At 52.8% G+C, this 23640-nt stretch overlaps 1 protein-coding gene across 1 annotated transcript in view; it reads left to right on the plus strand.

The window, feature by feature from the left end:
- CACNG2 (calcium voltage-gated channel auxiliary subunit gamma 2) overlaps positions 1 to 20806 on the plus strand; it is a 112531-nt gene extending 91725 nt beyond the window's left edge. Inside the window, exons 2-4 of the mRNA XM_058568434.1 lie at positions 2400 to 2483; positions 19026 to 19166; positions 20271 to 20806. Coding sequence (XP_058424417.1) covers positions 2400 to 2483; positions 19026 to 19166; positions 20271 to 20806 — 761 coding nt within the window. The remainder of the gene's footprint in view (positions 1 to 2399; positions 2484 to 19025; positions 19167 to 20270) is intronic.
- The last annotated feature ends 2834 nt before the right edge of the window (positions 20807 to 23640 follow it).

Here is a 23640-nt window from a genome sequence, read left to right on the forward strand (position 1 = left end):
GGACTTGCTGAGCAGATGTGCCTTTAAAATATCCACCAGGAGACATCAAATAGGCAGTTGGATCCCCAGGTCCAGACCTCGCAGGAGAGGTGTGCTGATTATTCCACACAGCCTCTCAACAAGCGTCTCTTCACCCTTCTTCTGTGTCAGACACAGAAGTCAACGGTCCAAGGATGACGGAGGCGCAGGCTTGTGCAGGCGAGCAGGCAGGCCAAATGGGGGAGCATGTGTGGGCGTGGTCCCCAGCACGAAGCGCGGGGCCCTTAGAAGAGAGACACAGAGGTGCCCCCTACGAGCCCTTGGTTTGGGGTGGAGCCCTGTCCCCGTTTTGTAGGAGCCTCAGGGCACGCCAGTACCACTGTTCAAGCCTCACCTCCTGCACAGATTCCTTATGAAGATGCCTGGCACCGAGTTGGCGCTGACGTAATATTTGTCAGATTGAATTGAGAGAAAATGAAAGTGCTTTGCAAATACACTGATTTGTAATTTTAACAGTAGGGAGGATATTTTATCCTCTCAGCAGCCCGTACAAAGATGCTTCTCAGGAGAGAAGGGTATGCAGTTGGATAAGAGGCTAGCTACTAGGCAGAACTTGAGGCCTCCTGTTAATGTGCCAAGATGCGTGAGGGCAGAGAGGAGATGTGCTCAGGATGAGAGACAAGTGGGGAGACGACAAGGTGGGGGGTGGGTGAGCAAGAAGGGACAGCCTGGAACACTTAGAGAAGAGACCTGCCCTATGGGGGCATTGAGAGAAACGCCGTGCTCCTGGGACCATACAAAGCTTCCGTGAAATTACCAGAAGTCCTGTATGCTCTGGGAATTGTTTTTCTTGCAGAAGTTGGGAAAGGAGGTGAATTTGGTACAGAGACAGTGAATGGGGGGTGGGGGGAGTCAACCATCTTCTCTGTAATATGTAGCATAGAATAATAGCTAGAAATACCTAAAATACTTATAGTTATGTAAGTGCACCTGTAACCTATATATGCAGGTGTATATAATATATACAGGTCTATGTAATAAAATTGTAATAAAATTCCTAAGCAGTATCCACAGTATATAATAAAACCTACTTTAGGGGCTGTGGAGGCTCGGGACCCTATAAGAAAATAAATTGCTAACATGTATTGAGGACTGTATTAATTAGGTTATATTAGCTACTATCACAGAAAAAGCTCACATGTCAGTAGCTGAATCTAGTCAAAGTTTATTTCTCTCTCACATCAATGCCCTGACACGTTTACTAGTATGCCAGGTACTGTTCTGAGCACTTTATATGTGTCAACTCATTTAATCCCCACGAGAATCTGCAGAGGACCTCCACTTCCAGACGAGGCATCTCAGTGCCAGTGAGCGGGACCCGGGCAGTCCAGCTGCAGAACCCGCCTCTCATCCTCGGGGCCGTGTCTCCCAGCACAGGTTCGATGGTCTATTCCTTCAGAGACAGTTAGCCAACGTTTGTTGCAGCTGCGCTGGTGCTGGGGACACAACAGTGAATGAAACAAAGTCTCCACTGTCATGAAGTGGACGTGATTGTAATTCTGTTGTTCGCATCAGTTTTACGAAGACTGCCTTCAATAGTTCACTCACGCACTTGGCAATCGTTGCTGGGGACCTGCCGTGGCGTCAGACTGGGGGTTTTCATTGGACCCGGTCCTCACCTTCTCAGGAATCACCGAGGAAATATTTAGAATCAAAAGGCCTTCGTTTGAGCCCTGATTCCTTCGTTTCCTGGCCATGAGTACTTACTTAGGCCTTTAGCCTCCCTGAGCCTCAGTCTCTTCATCTGTGAGATGGAGATGATGATACCCCTCTCACAGGCCTGCAGTAGAGCCAAAATGAGTCGTAGTACGAGAGCCAGCAGAGGGCCCAGCCCCGGGGTATTTCAGAACTTTCCGGGGCTGGGTACAGTGAATTCCATGCAACTGCAGATGGGAAAGAGTTTGCAAGCTCATCTAAAGGGCTGTGGGAATGTTGGTCAGCCTCAGGCTGGGGGCTGCCTTCTTTGGAAAGCGATCTGCTTTCTCACATGCAAAATACAGGGAGACTCCCAGCCGAGTCGGGGCACAGAGGTGACATTCATCAGCCTCCTCCGGGGCAGTCCTCAGCCCAGAATCAAACCTCCGCCGCCCGCCAAGCTTCCGCTAATCCTCAGAAGCCTTGATGCAGGGACGGAAGGCTGGGTTTGAAGTCTTCGGCCTCAGATCCTCTCTGCAGCCCCGTGGGGGTGTGTTTTGATTCACCAGGCTGATGTCCAAACAGACAAAGCGATCTCTTCCTTCAGGGGCGAGGGAGAGGGCTGAGCCAGCTTCAGAGGAGTGAGACGTCAGGAAGAAGCCAGTGGGCGCTGAGCCCCTGGAAATTATGATGTCTTATGTGCACCTTCTCCCCTTGTTTTCCAGGGAACTTCAAAGGTCTCTGCAAGCAGATCGATCACTTCCCAGAGGACGCAGATTACGAAGCTGACACAGCAGAATATTTCCTCCGTGAGTGCATGCAATTTTTTATCTCCCTCCTAGTTGTGGGTCTGCCTTCCATCTTTTGAGGTCCGGGACTATCTAGAGGTCTCTGTCACAGCAGAGGGCAGGAAAAAGCTGAGCCTCCTCCCTTTCCTCCTGTCCGAAGGCCAAACCTTCATGTATGCTGTTCCCTCTGCCTGCAACACCCTTCCCTCCCCTCTTTGTCTGGCAAACTCCTACACATCCTCCAGGTCTCAGCTGAAACACCACCTCCTCCAGGAAGTCCTCCATGCCCCTGAAGGGGTTCCCAGAGCGCAGCACCTTTATCATGCTGTGGACTCCTTGTCTATTTGAGCAACCATCTCCCTCGTGGTCCTGTCAACTCTGCTAGGACTCTACCCATCCTGTTCGCCATTGTATGTTCCCAGCCCAGTGCCCGGCACCTAATACACCTCAGTAAATATTTCTTGAATAACTGAATGAAGAAACTCATCAGGCAGTGCCAGGTGGGAGCTTCTACCGAAACAATCAATGAGATTTTTTTTTATTCCCCCACAAGTCAAGTCAAAGTTAAATCCCAATGTGATAGCTGTGATCTTAAATCCACCTGAGACACATTATCAAGACAAAGCTTTTGAGACCCAAAGAAAATTTCTCAAGAATCAGCAAAAACTAACAAGGTACAATGTCCCCTGAGAAAGGGATTTCCAGGAGAGGGGTTGAGGGTCCTTGACGCCTGGGACAGCAAAGCCGCCCTGAGCAGAAGTGGCTGAAGGCTCTTCTCCAGGCTCTCAGGCGGCTCTTCCGGAGGAGGTTTGCTCTGCTCCCGGGAGCACCCCCCTTTCTGCTCCCAGGCACCCTTCCCGGCCACAGGGAGGCCGGCCAGAGCCTCCCCCAGCCCCCACGGCAGCGTGGTTAGCATTACCCACGGATCACTTTTATGAAAAATGTTGGAGGCATTTTATTATATGGATCACTCCTGTCTCTTTCAATAATTACTCCTCACATCAAACCCGATGCTCAGGTCAGCCTGGAATCTGGGCTTCGTTGAAAAGCCCATGGAACATAAAGTCAGCCAGGCAGCTGAGAAGAGAAAGGAAGGGAACATGATGTGATTTATAGATTTCTTTGTAAAGAGGGAGAAAATATCTTACAATGCTCATCATTTCCTTTTATGAATTCTCATAAGACACTGCTCTTGAATGGAATTCCTAAAGGGCTGCTTGGTTATCCCTCCTCCTTACTGTGTCTGGGTCTCTCGAAGGAGCCTGGTGGTGGTCTAAAGGCAGATTGAGCACCTTCTGTATGCTAGCCCCTGTGCTCAGTGCTGGGGAGATCAACTTGAATGAATGAGACACAGTCTGTGTGCCCAAGTAGAGCAGAGCCTGGCGGGGAGGAGCCTCAGAGAAACTGCTGGACTTGGGAAACACGGCCTGCCAGAGACGCAGACTGCATGCAGAGATGGAGTGGGGAGGTAGGCCAAGCCCCACGCAGGAGCCACACTGAGCACAGCGAGGGTGAAACGCCTTAGCAGCTAGATGCCAAGTGCTTGGGGCAAGAACTTTCTCTCATTCATTGCTGTGCCCAGAACAGCTCCTAGAATACAGTAGGTGCTCAATAAATGCTGTTTGTTACATAAAGGAAAGATATGGGATTCTTCCGTGGCTATTCCTACCATTTCTATACCTCCATTTCCTTATTTTTAAAGAGAGAAGAGCTTAGAGTGTTTGGTTTATTTTGGTGTCTCCAGACAAGACTTGAACTTAAATTAGTGTTACTGCACAAAATTGGGGTTCTCTTGCCCAAAGCACATGAAAAAAGCCAATTATTATGGATCCAGCTTTTGGGAAAAGAAATGTAGCTTTATCTTGCAAGACTGATCTGCAAGGAGACATGTGCCCTCAGATCTGTCTCCCCGATCCAGGGCTTGGGGCACCATTCATGGATGAGAGCAGGGCAGTCTGAGCGTGGAGATAGATGATTGGAGGCAAAGAGAAATGAGGAAATTGATGATCTGTGCAAGCAGAGTCAAGCTTCATGCCTCTTCATAGGATGCATGTTCACAAAATGGTAGTGTTACCATGATCAGAGGGTGGAGTTCTTAGCTCCTTGATGTCAAAAGGTCACTTATCGGGGCCGGCCCCATGGTGTAGTGGTTAAGTTCCGCCCGCTCTGCTTCGGTGGCCTGGGTTCACAAGTTTGGATCCCAGGTGCAGACCTACACCACTTGTCAGCCATGCTGAGGCTGTGACCCACATATAAAGTGGAGGAAGATGAGCTAACAGATGTTAGCTCAGGGCTAATCTTCCTAAAGCAAAAAAAAAAAAAGGTCACTTATTGAGCATTTGCACAGGCCCACTTCATAGGTTGGTGGTCTCAACCAGCCTGGACTGGAGTAGGGGGTCTCAGTTCCTGAAAGACAACTCTTAATTACTCTGTTGATAAGATGGGGTCAGGTGAACTGGAGGGTGAACTGTAACCTGGAGGGCCCGCGGTTGCATTAGCAGCACAGGATTCCAAGGGTCTGAGTTGAGCTGACTTAATCCAACAATATTTTTTGAGCATCTATAACGGGGTTGGCAAACTTTTCCTACAAGGGACCAGACAGCAAATATATTAGGCTTCGTGGGCCATACAGTCTCTGTCCCAACTAGCCAGCTCTGCCCTTGTGGCACAAAAGCAGCATAGACAATATGAAAGCAAAGGAGTGTGGCTGTGTTCCAGTGAAACAACTTTATTTACAAAAGCACACGGCAGGCCGTGTGTGGTATCCTTTGCTGACCCTTGATCTATAAAACACTAATCTTGGGCTAGACAACAGAAGTATTTTAAAGCTGGAAGATGTGAGTTCCTCTCATTCTCTATTAAGCTCTAACCTGGTTGGCTAGAGAAGCTAGAAGACAGGGATCATTCTTCTAGAAGGCTCCCCTGCCCCACCTGGGTGGGAGGAGCTGGTGGGAGTGGCTTCAGCCCAAGGAGGTGGGCGGAGCTTCTCCCAAAAGTGGGAGTGGCTTCAGCCCAAGGAGGTGGGCAGAGCTGTGTCTGGAAGTAGGTGGAGCTGCACCCAGGGTGGGTGGAGCCTGAGCCGGCTCACAGTTCGGGTCTGTGAAACCCATCCTCACAGCGCACCTGCCACGTGGGAGGCCATGAGAGAGGCCATGACAGAGCCGCTGTCCCTGAGGGCTCACTGCCATGATGCAGGCAGGGACAGAAGGAAATGTGTGGTATCGAGTGAGCCTGGCCCCTAACCCAGACAGGAGGAGGTCATTCCAGAAGGGTTCCCTAGAGAAGGAAGGTGGCACCCGAGCTGAGACTTGGACTCTGGAAGCATTCATTCATTCATTCATTCATCCACTCCTGAGACATTCACTAATCACTCACTATGTGCAGGTCACTGTTGCTGGTAGCGGGGACCCCAAGGGCGAACTAAACAAAGAAAGTCAATGTCTTCATGAAGGTTACGTTCCAGCGGAGGAAACAACAGTAAGCAAGCCCACAAACAACCCAGGAGACAGTTCAGAGCGCTGTGCTGTGTGGGGGTGGAGAGCGAGGGGCGGCAGAGGGCAGGGAGCGGTGTAACTTAGGTAAGGTGGCCAGGACAGCTTCTCTAAAGGAAGAAAGGGAAGGAGCTAAGAGGATGGCGGGGAAGCGGTACCCGAGGAGGGAATAGCAAGAGCAAAGGCCTCATTAAGGCAGGAACAAGGTGGTGTGCTGAGGATCAGCGGGGGAGGCCACTCTGATTGAGCACAGTGCCTGAATGGAGGGCATCCTCCAGCATGAGGTCGGAGAGAGAGCAGAGGAGCCCGATCACGCTGGGAAGAAGTCGGATCTCTTTCTCAGTGTGATGGGAACCATGAGCAGGGGACACTGATTGGGAAGGTCAATTCTGGGCCCTGGGGTGGGGCAGGGAGGCCAGTGGGGGCTGTCGCCGTCCTCCAGGCAAGAGGCCATGGCAGCTGGACCAGAGTGTTGGCTGTGGTGATGGTGAGGAGGGAAGAGCTGTTTGGGAGGCAGAGTGGACAGGAGCAGGGGTGGCCAGGTGATGGGGGTGGGCCACGGGACAGGACACTGTTGGGTTTCCAGAGGACAGTAGAGAACTGTGAGGAGGAACAGGGTGGGCACAGGAGATCCAGGAGGGCGGAAAGAGGCTCAGCAAAGAGAGATGCCAGAGCCCTGTGCACCCAGACCAGCATCTCTGGCCTTGAACGTTCACGCTCAGCCTGCCTCAGACTTGGAGGGGCAGTGGGGCAGGTAAGATGGTTCCAGAAAGGCGGCCGGAGCTCCTGCTGTTACCAAGGTCGGGGGCACAGTCTACTGGACTCTGCTCGCCTTAAGGGCAGAACATGTTCTGAACCAATTCTGCCTCCCCAGTGCCCAGAACAGGGCCTGGCACGGGGCCAGCACACCTCTGGAGTGGACAGAGGCCTGAACGTGGGACTGCAGACCTTGCCAGGCAGACCCATGGCCCCTGAGGAAGCCTGAGTGTCTTGTCCTTGACTCTTAGGGGCTGAGCATCCTGGTACTCAGGAAACCAAAAGAGATCTGAGCTGCCCAGGGGGTGTCGGTCCTTTTCGGCAACAGACGAAACAAAAACTGGGCCCTCATGATGCTTGCAATCTACTATAAATGAAATTAACATGTTAATTATACAGCCTGTTAAACTGTTGAGAAGTGATATGGAGAAAAATCAAGCAGTAAAAGGGGATAGGGAATTCTGGAGTGGGAATGGGGTCAATAAAGTCCTCACTGTGAAGTCTGAGCAGAGACCTGAAGGAGGTGAGAATGAGCCGTGTGGATATCTGGGGGGAGAATGTTCCAGGCAGAGGGAACAGCAAGTGCAAAGGCCCTGAGACAGGAGCCTGCCTAGAATGTTTGCAGAGCAGGACTGAGGGAGGAAGACAAGAATGGACTGAGCAAGGAAGAGGGAAGGAAGAGCAAGCACAGAGAGGCCCTGGGGCCCTGTGGGTTATAGCGAGCACTCGGATGTTTGCTCTGATTGAGGTAGGAAGCCATTGGACCATCTGAGCCGAGGAGTGACACCATCGCACATGTTACCAGGACCCTCTGGTTGCTATGTTCGTAACAGACTGAAATAGGGCAAAGGCAGAACACTCAGGAGCCTGCTGCAATAATCTAGACAAGAGGTGACGGCAGCTTGAACCAAGAAGGTAGCAGTGAAGGAGGGGGAAAGGGGTCAGACTCTGAAGATATTCCCAAGGGACGGCACACAGGATTTTCCGAAAGGCTGCCTGTGGATGTCCAGGGAAAGGAAGGAGTCAAGGGGGGAGCCAGTTGGGACTGGGGAGGATCCGAAGCTCAGGGTCAGCAGCATGAAGGAAGAGAGGCCTGTGGGAGTCCCTGGGGAGATGTCCTGCAGTTCGGGACTCACAGGACAGGTCCTGGCCCAAGTCAGGAGTTCGCGAGTTGTCAGCACGTGGATGATAGTTGATGAACGCCCCAAGGGAGTGGCGCAGAGAGAGAGGAGGCTGGACGGAGCCCCAGGACTCTGGAGTTGAGAGGCCAGGGAGCTGAAGAGGCCCCAGGAGAGGAGGCAGAGGAGGGGTGGCCAGTGAGACGGCCTGGGCATCTCCTGCCATCCTGGTTCCATCAGCTGGCCTGAGGATCTAGAGCGGAGAGAGAGAGGAGAGAAAGCCGGAAGGGCATGGCTGGACAGGGGTGCAGGGTTCATCTCCTGGGGGCGCAAAGAAGGTGCGGCTCACTTGCTCTCAGTCCAGCAGGCCAAGCTGCAGGCATTGCCCAGAGCCTCCTGGAGGATCTGGAGGAAGGAAGGCGCCCAGGGAATATCTCATGGGACGAATGAATGAAAGAATGAATGCACGCTCTTACTCTCCAATCCTCATGGGTATTTGAGGAGTTCCATAGCTTCTCCTGAACCATAGAGTCCAAGGGCTCCCTAGTGACAGGGAGGACAGCTCCAGCAGGCCCTGGTCACCATCCTGGGCCTCCCGACATGTGGGCCCCATGCAGGTGTGGCTAGTATGGCCCTTCCCACCTCTCACTGGCTGACCCGGGAATGAATGGTGACCAGAACTGTTTTTCCCAACCAGCTCTGTGGGGCCGTCGGATGTGTCTGCTGTGACAACCCCCCATCCTTATCCCTCCTTATCTCAGCTTGAGGAGGTGGTGATGACCAGGATGTGACTGTCGTTGTCGTTGGTGTGTCTGCGTATCTGTCTTTGTGCACGAGGGTATGAGTCAGCGCTGTGTTCTGCGTCTTTCGGTGCCTGCATGTCCGTGCGTCTGAGTGTCTGTCAGTCTGAACATGTAAGTGCCTGTGCGTTTGCACATGTCTGCTTGTGTGCATGTGGGTCCCTGCGTGATGTATGTGTGTGTGATGTGTGTGTGTGTGTTGTGTCCAGGAGATGAGAGTTGGTATTTCCCAGCTGTCCCAATGTGATCTGAACAGGGAAAGAAGATTCAGAGGGATTTAGTTCCTTCCACCATCATGTATTAAGCATCTTTTGTATGCTAGACCCCAAAATCCACTGTACTGCAGCCCAGGACTGCAGGGTGGGGTTGAGCGAGAGCAGTCAGCACCTGGGGCTGGGTGATGGGCCCAGGGTCAGCTGACACACTCTGTCCAGGGGGAGGGGAGGGGCTGGTGCCCACAGGTCACATGCACACATGCACACGCGCGCGCGCGCACACACACACACACAGCAGAGCTGCAGTATCAGGGCCTCGCCATGTCCATCACTCTTTTTCCAGAGCCAGAAGTGAACAGAAAGGGGAAGGGAGGGAGGGCTCTGGGCAGAGCCTGTCCCGCCCCCTCAAAAGAGGTCTCACCTGAGTACACTTGAACTAGGAGTTGAGCCTTCCCAGAGTCACTGACCACCTGAGAGCAAGAATAGGCAGAGGGAGAGTTCCCTAGGGCAGCTGTGGGCCAGGAACGGACACCTGTCAGGGAAGTGGAACCAACACCTGTCAGGGAGGTGGAACAGACGCCTGTCAGGGAGGTGAAACAGACACCTGTCCGGGAGGTGGAACAGACACCTGTCCGGGAGGTGGAACAGACATCTGTCAGGGAGGTGGAAAGCAGCCAAGGCAGGGAGGACTGACATGAAGGTTATTTTGGGGGTAAATCTACGGAACTTGCCCACCAGTCGGAGACGGGCGAATGTCACCTCGGGCTTGAGCACACACTGCCCGGGTTCAAATCCAGATCTGCCACTTCTCCGTGAACCTCCCTGGGCCTCAGATTCCTGGCGATGGGGGTGATGTTCACTGGTACCTTCCTGGGCTGTAACGAGGCTTATGTGAGTCAGTGTAAGACAGCTCTCCACACCAGCCCGGAGCACAGGAAGCACTCGGTAGGCATTAGTCATTATTATTGCGTATGTTACACGGTGAAAAGTGCAAAGGAGAAAGATTAGACAGGGAAGGGAGAGAGGGAGTTTTCAGTGGGATGGTCAGAGAGGTCCTCACTGGGAAGGGAACGTCTGAGCAGAGACCTGAAGGAGGTGAGGGAGCGTGTCTGGTCCTGCAGATGCTGGGAAGAGCATCCCAGGCAGAGGGAACAGCCAGTGCAAAGCGTCTGAGGCTGGCATGCTCAGGGGCAGGCCGGAGGCCACATGGGTAGGGAGAGGGTGTGAGCGGGCAGGTGGGAGGCCAGGCCGGGACTTGCGGGCCTCAGCTTTACTCTGAGATGGGACCAGGGGAAGGTTCTGCACAGAGAGACGAGGACTGAATCCACACCAACAGCCTCACTCCGCTTCTGCTGGAGAACTGACTCTGGGGTCTGAGCAGGAGTAGAGAGACCAGTAGGAGGTGAGGCCACAGCCCAGGCTAGAGAGGCAGGTGCCTGGACCAGGGTGGAAGTGGGGGAGGTGGCTGGGAAGGGGTCTGATTCTGGATGTATTTGAAGTCAGAGCCGGCAGGATTCACTGACAGCCTGAGTCTGGGGGAGGCATCCAGGAGTCCTGGCCAGGGGACGGTGAACGTGCTGCCTCCCCCGAGCCTGGGAATGGAGGAGGAGGCTGGGTTGCAGGGAGGCGACCACTCTGTTTTCTGACCTGCGTGTCATGATTTCCCTTATGGATTCTTCTCCCCCGCTGGACCATGCACAGCTGGAGGACACCAAGAGGAGCAGCCGCAAATAGAATTCTCCTCCCACCCCCCCAACCCAGCCCAGCACAGGACCTGTCCCAGGTCAGGTCCAGATGTTTGCTGAGTGAATAAATGAGGAACCACTCTCCCTAGGGCTGCCTGGCACGTTTCCCCTCTTCCCAGAATGAGGACAGAGGTGGATGTTGGGTCTCAAGCTGAGCCAAAGCCACCCTTCCCAGCCTCAGAGAACCCCCCTCCTCCATCCCCCTCTGCTGCTCCCACCAGGCACCAAGGGATTCCCTAGGTACCTAAGCCTGGGTGGTGTGGGGATACCAGGTGTCAAGGTCTGAGCTTGGGACTTGGAGTGAAAAGGCCTGATTTCAAGGTGAACTCCGCTCTGTGGCCTTGGGCAAGCTACACGACTTCTCTGAGCCTCCATGAGTACCATCCCCTGGGGGGTTCTGAGGATACAGTGAGACTAGGGTTAAGGTGGTGCTTTGTTGGGGCTCCCCAGCCGCCCCAGGGGAACAGGGAGGGAAGTCCACCACCCCCTCCTTCCCGCCCAAGTTTAAAAGTGTGATGACACATCCTCCCAGCTCCGGAAATGCTCCCATTTTACAGAGGAGGGAAAAGCCGAGGTGCAGAGAGGGACAATGACTCACCCCAGCCAGGTACACTTTCTAGGACGCCACCTGCCCCCAACCCCGACATCATCCGAGTGCTCCAGACTGCTGCCCCAGCCCCACAGCCCCTTCTAGCAAAATCATTGTGAGAGACATTCCCGCCAGAGGTCATCGAGGTCAGTGTGGCCAAATCACACCGTGCACTTAGGGGTCATGCTCAGCGGCAGTGCGTACTCACTCACATCCACACAACCAGAGAGAGCGTTTCACAAGACGGTGCCCACCCGTTGCGCACTCCCCACGCGTCCACGGTTTCTATCCTGTCCCAGTTCAGTTATTTAAGTGCGGGCTGCAACCACCACGCTGACTTCACAACCCAGTCATGAGTCACAACCCGCACTTTAATAAACACCAGCGAGGTAGCCCAGGCCCATGAGAACAGCAGCAACGTGCCCTGCTATGGTGAGAACTGAGGTTTCCCGGCGCTCGCCGGGTACCCGGCACCATTCTAATTGCTTAAAATGCGTTTCCGCCTCAGTCCTCATCCAGCCCCAGGAGCGGGGTGCCGATGCTCTCCCCACAGCAGAGGGGCAGCCGAGGCTCAGAGGGCAGGCAGGGCAGCGAGTGAGATGCAATCAGGCTGTCTCTCTCCTGAGCTCCTGCAGCTGATGAGCAGCCCCAGAGACGAAGGGAAGTGGGAGGGCATCCGGCCCCTGCACACATGGCGCTCCCAAAGGAAGCTCACTGGGCTTCCAGGATTCCTCTCCTGTGTCATTCTATACAGCAAATGTTCACTGGACACTGCACTGTGTGTGTGCCAGGCCTGACACTTTATACACTATCTTCATTCATCTTCACCACAACTCTAAGAGGTAGGTACCGTTGGTGTACCCATTACACAGAGGAGAAAGGTGAGGTGCTGAGGCCACACAGCCAGTGGGAGGGCCGGGGGTGACCCCAAGCATCCGCATCTAGAGCCCACTCTGACCACCACGCTCGACTTCCCTCTTTTCCTCTCATCCACCATCTTCTTTTTCCTCTTCCTCTTTCTTGGAAGTCTTTCTCTCTTCTCCAGCAACACCTCTGTCTCTCTCTCTGTCTCTCTCTGTCTCCCACTCTCCCCCACCTCTCCCATCCTCTCCTCTCCTTCTCTTGCTCTCTCTCCTCCTTCTTCTCTCTCCTCCTTGCTCCCCCCTCACTCTCTCTCACACACACTCACATACACTCACACACTCTCTCACACACTCATACATACTCTCTCACATACATACATTTTCACACACACACACACTCTCTCTCTCTCTCTCACACACACACATGCACACACACATTTGTTGCAGCCCATCCCCTTTCATGGTCACTGGCTACCCCATCCAGCACAGCGTGGAAGGAGAGAGGGAGAGATGCCCAAGAACCTAGAACCTTCTCCCCACCCAGCACATCTGTGATTCTATCCCATTAGAATGGATCAAGTCCCAAAAGGGATAACAGGCATAAAGAGCTTAACACCGTGCCCAGAAAATAGGGAGCCCGCCCTCCATCACCTGATTATGACAACTATTTTGATTAAAGGCCACGCCTAGCATGGGGGATAGGCATGAGGGCGGCCCGGCTGAGGGGCCCTGAGGGGAGGTCTTGGGGGGCACAGGACCATCAGAGATGGACGGGACCCTAGAGGTCATCTGGTCCAACCCCATCAGAGTGCAGACCTGAGACCCAAAGAAGGGAAAGCACACACTCAGCTCCCATGGAGAGCTGGCAAAGAGTGGGGGCCAGGCCCAGGTCTGCCGACCTCCCACCCCTGCACCCCATGGACCACCACTCCCCCCTCCTCCTCTGCCAGACTGAGTGAGGGGATAACAGGGCCTCTGCCCATCCTCCAACTGTGCCCATCGTGAAGAGCGATTTCACAGCAGGACAGCCATAGGTGCCTGGGCCCAGTGGGTCACTAGATCCTGAAATGATTTGTCTGCAGAATTTGGCCAAAAAGAGGATTCACAAGGAATGTACCACCCAGGCCACCCCCTCCAGAAGGCACGATGTCATTCCTTCTGGGTACTTATGACACTCTTCATTTCTGTCACCAGCATAGAAAATAATAAATTGTGCATAGTTTACCAACATTCTGCGTTTTCAAAAGCTTCCACATCCTTCTATCATTTAATCACTGTAACCCTGTAAGGGTTCAGATTTTCGTCCCCATTTTACAGACAAGGAAGTGGAGGCCCAGGGACACCAGGAGATTTGCTCAAGGTTGTCCCTAGCCAGCCACTAAACACTGGGGCTCCCCAAGCCTCAAGGGTGAGCCCTCCACTCTTCCACGGGCAAGCTCTCCTGTGCTCACCTCTGCGTCTGCGACTCCCGTTTACACCTTTCTGCCCCAGACTTCACATCCGACTGCCCCTCCATGCTCCACGTGCACATCCCCGAGGCACCTCAAGTTCAGCACGTCCCAAACCAGCCTCGATTTCCCTCCCTTGACTCCTTAGGCTTGATAAAGCTAGTGGTTTTATCCATCCAGACCTAGAAGCTATCCTCAACACCACTCTCTTCTCCACCGGATCCACCCATCAGCAAGCCTTAACTCACCTCCTAAACATCCCTCAAACCCGCCCATCTCTGCCCACAGCCTTAGAACCCACCTGGTCCAGGCACCATCGCTGCTTGTCCGGTCAGCTGCAATAGCCTTCTCGCTGGTTCCCTGGCGCCACTCTTGACTCCTTCTTAATCCATTTGCTTCTTAAGATGCAAATCAGATCGTGACAGCCCTGCCTACCTGAAGCCCTTCACTGTTTCCCACTGCCCTGAGGATAAAGGCATGCGCTGTGGCATGACCCACAGGCCCCTGGTGACCCATGAGCCCCCACGTGGCCTGGCCCCCGCCTGCCTCATCTCCCTTAGTGCTCCCCAGGCCCCTCCACAGCTCTTTGTGATCCAGCTCCTTTCAACTCCCCAACAAGCTGCTTCCTCCAGTCCTGACTGGTGCTGCCTTCTCTCCCCGGACCTCTCCACACCTGCCTCTATTCTGCCCAATTAGCTCCTCAACCATCCGCTGTCACTGCCTCAGGGAAGCCCTCCCTGATCCACATGAGCTCAGAGGACATTCTGAGAGGTGGGCAGTGTAGGGCCTGAAAGCAGGGGAGCACAGTGGTTCCACAGAGAGCCTAAGTCAGACTGCCTGGCTTCACAAACCCAGCTCCCCCATTTCCTCACTGGGCGGCCTTGGACAAATGGCTTAACCTCTCTGTGCCTCAGTGTTAGCCTGTGTGTGATGGGGGTAATTAAAGCACTTACTTCATAGAGTTGTCATGAGAACTAACGAGTTAATATAAGCACAGTGCATGAAACAGTTACGGCATAAACTAAGCACTCAATGAACATTACATGCGACATTAGCCTGTCATGTGCCTTCATGGTGCCGTATGGGTACCTTTCTTTCATAGCACTTTATCCTGGTTGATAATTTATACATTTATTCGTGCTTTTGTCTGATGACATATATCTCCTTCATGAAAACATAAGCCCTATTAAGACACGGACCAGGCCTGGTTTGGCGCCCCTCATGTCTTCATGCCCAGCCTGGAAGCTGGCACAGTGGCCAGCACGCAGTCTATAGTTATTCACTGGACTCACAGCTGGTGAGGAGCAGAGCATCTCTCCGCTCCAGACCAGGTGGCCTTTCCCCAGTACAGTGTATTATGCTCTCAGCCAGGCGTGGCCAAACTGCACCTAGCAGGCCAAATCCACCCACCATCTGTTTTTGTAAATAAAGTTTTACTGGAACACAGCCATGCTCATTTGTTTACATATCGTCCATGGCTATTTTCATGCTACGACGGCAAAGTTTGAGTAGTTGCAACGGAGACCATATGGCCAGCAAAGCCAGAAATATTTGCTCTGTCCATTTACAGAAAAAGCTTGCCAACCTCTGCTTTAGGTATTTGCAATCTCCTTGAAGCCGAGGCCCATCGTTTCACGGGGTTGATATGATGTTTAAATGAGTTAGTCCATGGAAGGCACTTAGAACAGGGCCTGGCACGTAGGAAGAGCTCCATAAACACTAGTAGGTATTGTGTAGTTCCCTATGCTTACTCAGAGGAGATCAATAAATATTTGTTCATTGAATAAATCATATATTTTCTGCTCCTCGCGATAGATTTTAGCCCTAAGACCACCCCAGCCTCAATGGGAAGTCAGGACAATTCATAGAGAAGTTGTGTCTGGATGAAGGGGGGGGCAATAGAAATAATACAAATTGCTACCTTTTACTGTAACTTTCTAGCGTAGAAACAGTGCAGATATTATCCAATTTAATCCTTACGAGAGCGCTTCTCAAACTTTCCTGCACAAGGATCTTGTTAAAATGTAGATTCTAATCCAGTAGGTCCAGGGTGGGGCCCGCGAATCTGCATTTCTAACAAGCTCTCCATCCCCCGTGATGCCCGCGATGCTGGTGCTCTGACTGCCCCGTGAGCAGCAGGGCCTCACGACATTCCTGCGAGCTGGATATTATTCTTACTCTCCCCATTTTACAGGATGGAAAAACTGAGGCTCAGGGGGTAAAGACCCTTGTCCAAGGTCACACAGTTAGTAAGTGACAAAGCCAAGATTTGAACTCAGCAGTGACTAACTCCAAGACCCCCATTCTATCTATGACATCGCCCAGCCAAAAAGACCTCCTTCAAGAGACTTCTCCAACCTGGGAGTCCCTGCCTGCTCTAAACCAGCTTCCTGCCCAGCCTGAACCTGGGTCGCGCAAACTTCAGCCTTCCTAGGCATGGTGCTGTTTACCGGCTGCCCCCGTCACCTTCTTTCAGGGCAAAGAAGCCTCTTCCAAGGGATGCTGGTGTTTGGGTTGGCTCTGCTGGGCCAAAGGGGCCTCTGTTTGTATTGCCCGCTGGTCACCATTGTTTAGAACATACCGTAGCTGCTTTGGGATGTTCTGAAGTGGTCTCATTTTTTCCACATTGCTCTCTGCTGGCTGCAACATGGCAGACCTCTCCCTCCTGCCTCCCTCCCCCCTGTCCACAGACATCCGGGCTCTCTTTGCACACATGTGTACACACATGCGTCCCTGCACACACACAGCATGCCAGCTCCCTCCACAGCTGGAGCTCCTCTCTCTGCTGGCTGGAAGGCTGAGTTGGGACATCTGGGCTCCCACAGCAGACCCAGCTGAACTGGAAACATTAGGCCTGGGGCTGCCTCGAGGCATCTGCTCTGAGGGTGCAGTCTGGGTCTGCCAAATGCAGGCATACCACGGGCAGGAAGAGGTTGCTTTCTTGGAGGGAGAATACCAGAGTCCTTCCTCTATCCTGCTCATTTGAGCAGCTGCTGCTGCCCCAAGGAAGTCACACCAACCCCTCTTTCTTTATGCTCCCATTCCGCCTTTTCAGCTGGTCAGAAATCACATCCACATGGAGAGGGCAGAAGCATTAGAAGTCATCTAATAGTCCACACCCATTTTACACTTGGGAATACCAGAGAGGGCAAGGTACCTGCCTTAGTCACACAGCAAGTGAGTGGCACAGCAGGGACCACAACCCAGATCTCTGGACCCTGCAGCACCCTTTCCAGGCTCCTTGGAAGCCCCGTAGGGAGAGTACAGGGTGGTTCAAAAGTTGGGCTGATCTGGGCTTGAATCTTGATGCACTAGCTGGGTGGTCTTGGGCAAGTTCCTTCACCTCTCTGAACTTCAGATTCTCGTCAGTAAATTGGGGTTAAAACACCCCCACAGGGCTGTTATGAGGGTTAAATTATATAATGTATGTTAGGTACCCACTCAGGACCCGACACAGAGTGGTTGCTTAACCAATATTATCTCTCTTCTGAGTCTTCAATAAGCTCTCACCATCCCAGTGTGCTTATGAAGATGAGAATTCAGGTAGCTTTGAGTGTGCATGTCTGGACACGCACGTGTATGTGTGCAAGTGTGTGTGGGCTGGGGGTCAGGGCGGGGATACAGCGCCTTATCTTGGAAACGACCTGCAGAGAGAGAACATCTGCTCAGAACTGGGGAGGAGGTTGCCCCATCCTTGCCTGGTAGGGAGAGTGGTTCTGAGATTGCAGAGGAACCCAGCTGCCCCCACCCCGTGCGCTCATCCTCTCACCCCAGCTTGGGTTTGCCCCACACATGCCTTCCTGGATACAGCTCCATCCTTCTTCTAGTCCCCCCAAAATAAGCCACTCACCTAACAGCATCCGTGAGCAGTGTAGATTTACTAAAGATCCCTGGGGAGAGAGAAGAGGGTTTTTACATCACACAAGTCACAGAAAACTGCCTAAAATCCTCTTAGAGAAATTCCTCAAGTTCTATATAGAAAAATTCTCTTCTCCACAGAGGCTTCGAGACCACACTGCCACCAAAAGGGGTGCGGCGGGGGGAGGCCCTCCTCCTGGCACCTTCCCCTCCAAAACGCACATCCCCAGCCAACCCCTGGGCTGAGCCAAAGGTCCGTCCGTCTAACAGGACGCAACTTCCTCAGAAGCCATTGAAGCAACCCAAACATGTAAAAACATCCTTTTCCCGACACTAGCCTCCAGAAGGCTCTGCCTCTTGCCCGGCCCCGGCTCCCGGGATGGGGAGCCATGAGCTTACTCACTGAATCTGGGTAGAAAGAAATATTTCACTTTCCAGCGACACTTTGTGGAAGACCCACACCTCTGGGTCCTCCATCCTGATACTGTCTCCCACATACACACCCCGCTCCCCCAGCTGCCTTCCCTCTGCCCTCAGCATCTGCGCCCTCTGCCCTCCCGGCCTCCCACACCCAGGAGTAAAGCATTCATTAAAATATGCTTTTCTTCTCCTGCCTGTTTGTCAGCCTTTCCTTCTTACCTTATCCTGAAGGAGTTTCTCATTTGCTTTTTATGGTTTTTTTCACTTTCTCTTTTCTTTGCCCCATGTCTGCTGCTTTCACTTTCTGGACCATTTCCCCACATTTATGCACTGGACGAGTTTGTCTTGGGGGCTTACTGTGTCTTTAGCACTGAACTAGGTGATAGGGACAGAGAGAATAGAGAGAGAGAGCTAAAAAAAAAGCCACAGTTCTTGCCCTCATGGAATCCCAGGGCTTGTGGTGGAAGTATATATATAAACAAATATTTACTGTAATAACTATCCTTTATCAAATATTTACTACATGCCCTCAGAGACTTAGCTAAGTGCATTATCAGAATTAACTCATTTAATCTTCACAATAATCTTAGGAGGCAGGCACTATTATCATCCCCATTTTACAGATGAGGAAATTGAGGCACAGAGGTAAGATAGCTTACTCAAACTTACCTAGCTAATAGATGCTAAAGCCATGCCAAGTGACTCCCTAACCACTGTAATATACTGCCTCTCAATGTGTCCCAAGGGCCCCAAAGCACAGATGAGGGAGCTAATAACTTTGCCTAAGGAAATCAAGGAAGGCTTCACAGAGGAAGAGACTTTGAGTTGGGTTTTGATGGATGAATAGAAGTTTGCTGAGTGAAAAGAGCAGGAAAGACATTCTAGTAAGAAAGCTCAGTATGTCACAAGTCAGAAGCAGGCAATGACATGTCATGGGAAGTTTGCTGTGGCTGGACAAGAGGGAATGTGAGGACAAGAGGCACGAGACTGGAGGTGGGCAGAGGCCAAGTCACACAGGCCCTGCGGGCCTCATGATGCACTGGAGTTTGGTCCTTGAGGCAGAGGGGAGCCACTGAGAGGCTGTGAGCTGGACGTTGGCTTGCTCCCTCTCCCTCCTCTCTAGCATTGCTAAGCAACCTCGACTCTGGTCCTGTGTCCACAAAGCCCCCACTCCTGTGGGCTGCTCTCTCTCCTCCCTCCTGCATCCCTCCATCTCACAGCCATGCCGTTCTCTCTCTCCCGACCCTCCGTGTTCCGCAGGGGCCGTGAGAGCCTCGAGCATTTTCCCAATCCTGAGTGTGATTCTGCTTTTCATGGGTGGACTCTGCATTGCGGCCAGCGAGTTCTACAAGACTCGACACAACATCATCCTGAGTGCCGGCATCTTCTTCGTGTCTGCAGGTAACGGCCACTGAGCCAGGCAGGCCAGAGTCCAGGCCCGCCAGTGGGGACAAGGCTGAGGTGTGGGTGCCCAGTGGCTGGAGGACCTGGGGGAGAGAGGAGGGGCGGTGGAGAGGAATCTCCAGGCTTTGCAACAGATCGTGTTGCAGAGAAGGCAAGTTGTGCTGGGGCTCCTGCCCCACAGCAACACCTGAGCCCCCACTGAGTCCTCCAGCAATATCCCCAGACCCTGTCCCTTAGCCCAGTAGCCCATCTTCCTCCCACCTCTTGGAAAAGGGCCCAAATGCCGGGTCCCTTACAGGGTACTGGGCCTATCCTCACTCGCCCTCTCCCCTCACTGTCCTACCTAGGTGGGAGAAGGCAGGCACCGCAAAACCATATTTCTCAGCCCAGTTACGTGACGAGTCACACTGGCTTCAGATGCCAGAAAAAGAACACGGGCTGTAGCACGAGCCATTTAACAAGAACAACTAATGTGCACGGAGCACTTATGACATCCCAGACTCTAACAGCTCTCATGTGTATTAGCTCATTTAATCCTCTCCCTGGCCCTACATGAGTCAGTCCTATTATTACACCCATTTTACAGATCTGGAAACTCAGACAAAGGTTACCTCACCAAAGGCTTTGAATCCAAGCAGTCTGGCTTCAGGAGCCAGTCTTAAGCTCCTGCTACACCAGCTTCAAATCCCTGTGCAGCCTTGAGCAAGTTACGTAACCTCTCTCTGATCTGTTTCCTCACCTACAAACCCCTTGAAAAGCAGTCAGCGGTGAAGGCAGGTAGTACATGCACAGTAAACAATATCTATTGTTATTATTACTCAGTACATGGTAGAATGCCTCTCTCGTCTCCCCCTTCTTCCCGTATCTGTTTCCAGTAGCTCTTCCCTTCATGGCTCTCTCCAAATGGAAGGATAAAATATTAAGGTGGTGCTTGCCAACATCGCACTGTACTGGCTCATCGTCCACCATAAAAACACTGGACCAGGGAAGGCCGGTCCAGCTGCCCCATCCTTTCATCCTGCCCAGTGCCTGGCGTCCTCCTAGGAGACTAACATCCTTCTCTCTGATTCCCCGCCCCGCCCCGCCCCTCCGCGCCCGCAGGTCTGAGTAACATCATTGGCATCATAGTGTACATATCGGCCAATGCCGGAGACCCCTCCAAGAGCGACTCCAAAAAGAATAGTTACTCGTACGGCTGGTCCTTCTACTTCGGGGCCCTGTCCTTCATCATCGCCGAGATGGTCGGGGTGCTGGCCGTGCACATGTTTATCGACCGGCACAAACAGCTGCGGGCCACGGCCCGCGCCACGGACTACCTCCAGGCCTCGGCCATCACCCGCATCCCCAGCTACCGCTACCGCTACCAGCGCCGCAGCCGCTCCAGCTCCCGCTCCACCGAGCCCTCGCACTCCAGGGACGCCTCCCCCGTGGGCATCAAGGGCTTCAACACCCTGCCGTCCACGGAGATCTCCATGTACACCCTCAGCAGGGACCCCCTGAAGGCCGCCACCACGCCCACCGCCACCTACAACTCCGACAGGGATAACAGCTTCCTCCAAGTCCACAACTGTATCCAGAAGGAGAACAAAGACTCTCTCCACTCCAACACAGCCAACCGCCGGACCACCCCCGTGTGAAGCCCGCGGGTCCTCGCCAGCGCCCGTCCTGTCCGGGCAGAGCCGGGAGGAGGGGCGCGGCCCGCGGGGTGGGCCGGGGCGGGGGGCGGGGGGCACCAAACCATCCGCGGGGAAAATCTTCCAAAAGCAAAAAAAACAAAAAAAAAGAGAAAAACATAAGCAAATTAAAAAAAAAAAGAACAAAATATAAGAGGAACAAAGAAGCCGAACAACAGGCAATGTGAAAAAATATAAACGAGGGAAGGAAAAATAAACTCTAAAAAAAGCGAGAGAGGATAAAACATTAAAAATAGAAAATAAATCTAAAAGAAAATGCATGATTTCCCATGTACCATTATTTTAACATTTAATAAAAACCAATTTAAATGAAAAAATAAAAGGGAACCAAGATAATGTTAAAGCAAAAAATGAGAAGGAGCAGAAAGGCAGGGGGATGTTCTTTGCATTTATCAGGGGTTTATGTTACTTATTTTTCTTAACGCAGGAGAGTTGCTTTTCTGTTCCCTTTAACCCCAAGCGGGCTTTGCCTCCCTGGGCGAGGGGGGTGGAGACTCAGAGGCCCAGGGGGCCAGGTGAGCCTCTGGTCACTGCCAGGTCCCTGGAGCCTCTGGACGGGGGCCCCGGGAACGCTGGGCAAGCTCGGTGGCTTGCGAGCCGGTTCCACCCAGCATTGATGGGGCAATTGTAGGCCTCCAGGTGACCCAAGAGTCCTTGGTCCCTCCCGTCCGAAAGGTGCCTGGAGGGGGTGCACTTGGGGCTTGTCCAGCCGCCAGGTTCCCAGTCCTTAATGGTCCTTAACCCACTGTGATGACTTCCTAGGCCTTGAGGGAAGGGAAGGAGAGGGGATGGCTGCGGGTGGCTTGCTGAGATGGTGGAAACCCCGGAATCCTCAGGGTGAGCCTCTTGGGGTCACCACCCCAAGCTCCTGTTCTTCGGGGCAGGAGATGCCCACCCCCCCGGGGGGATATAAAGCAGCTCTCCCTCCTCACCCCCCACCTCAGGGCCACCCGATGACCCTGGGGCGATGGTGGACCCCCAGACTCATAGGCCCCCAGTCCCCAGGAAGGGGGGCTCATTGACCCTTTGGAGGTCCTTGGACTTGCTGAAGCCCCTCCGGGCCCAGCAGGTCCAACAATGACATTGCAAAAAGGTTTCTTTTTACAAAAGAAAAAGGAAAAACAAGTGGTGATTTTTTTTTTAATAAAAAAACCACAGACTATAAATAAATGTAAATATATAATAAGTGGATTTACTTGCAAGAAAATCAGATAGTATTTTTCTTTTAATTCTTTTCCAGCTTTAAACTGTGAAAACAAAAAATGGGGTGGGGTGGGGGACTTAAAATTTAGCAGGGACCTTGTAAAGAGAAAACAGAACAAATATATAAATCCATTTTTTAAAAAAAACTGTCATGAGAGTTGGGCTTAAAGCCGGCGGGGAGAGGAGAAAGATCTCTTCCTTATACCAGGAAGGTGCTGCTAATGGGGAAGAGAGAGAGAGAATCACCATGGAGAATCTGGTCTACACGAAGGAGATGGCACACCCCACTCACATACACTCACACACACACATACACGGTCCTCAAAGCCCAGCACCAGAGTCACTCACAAGGATACAAGCTCAGTCTAAATCCTTCCATCCTCATACACAGCCAGAGGGATGGTTCAGGGAAGACTGACTCGCGCCCTCCAAAGCCATCGACAACACTAACAGCTCCATGCTTACCTTCATGCTCACGCGCGCCCTCCCGCCACACCATGTGCCAGTGCGCATGCGCACATACACACACACACACACACACACACACACACACACACACACACACACACACACACTGCCCTCTTGCATGCATGGAAAGGGCACCAGGCTAGAATCCAGCTTTGGATTCTGGCATCCCTTGCTGCGTGGCGTCTCTGGGCCTCAGTTTCCCCGTGGGTGAGCATGTGGATTGACCCAGATGAGCTCCAAAGGCCCATTCTTCTTCTTGGTGTCAATGACTTTTAAGATATGCCACCCGCCCAGAGGAAAATGCCAGGGAAGACCAAAATAGCTGCCGTCCAGCCCCCAGACACGGAGAACATTCCCAATTCATCAGTCAGCCACTCAGGCGCACATGCACACATACACACACACACACACACACACACACACACCTCATATGCCTCCTCACTGTGCTCCCAACCCCCCGCCCCCACATCGTGTCAAAGCAAAAATACACACATGTGAGCAAACGCATCCTGCCGTTCAGACAGAGAGGAAAAAGGCACCAGAAGTCCCCAAAGCCACCCTTCATTTTGTGTTCCCTTTCTTTAATGCCATAACCCAGTCACAGAGAGGGAAGGGGGCTTCCTTGAGAGAAGACGTCAGCCACCAGGCTTCTCCCACTGTCTTTAGGGATCAGAGAAAAAGAGGATCCTCCCAGGTTTGCTGGGAGGGGTTGAGGCGGAAGGGATGGAGAGGAGAGTTTTGCAAAGTTTGGTCCCAGGGTGAGGACCAACCCCAAAAGCTGAACTTACACCGCGGACTAAAGTCTGGGGGCGCCCTGTGTTTCTCCCCTTTCTTCCCAGAGCGACAAGGGCCAGTTCAGACTGAAGGAAACCCAACAGCTTTCCGGAGCTCGAATTTCAGCCCAGCCTGGGAGTCACTCTGCTGAAGGAGGGAGTGGGGGGGGCGGGCTGCAGCCCCCATCAGCACTCCTCGGTTGGCCTCTTTCTTGACACTGGCCTCCCTTGAAATTTCTCAAATTGAGCTCTCTGGGGAGTTCGAGGGAGTGGGTAGCAAACACACTCCCGGCTGCCTTTCCTGTCTTTACTCTGGGAAAGGAAAGCTCTTTT

This window comes from Diceros bicornis, chromosome 25, assembly GCF_020826845.1.
Source record: "Diceros bicornis minor isolate mBicDic1 chromosome 25, mDicBic1.mat.cur, whole genome shotgun sequence".
In the NCBI taxonomy this organism is placed as follows: Eukaryota; Metazoa; Chordata; class Mammalia; order Perissodactyla; family Rhinocerotidae; genus Diceros; species Diceros bicornis.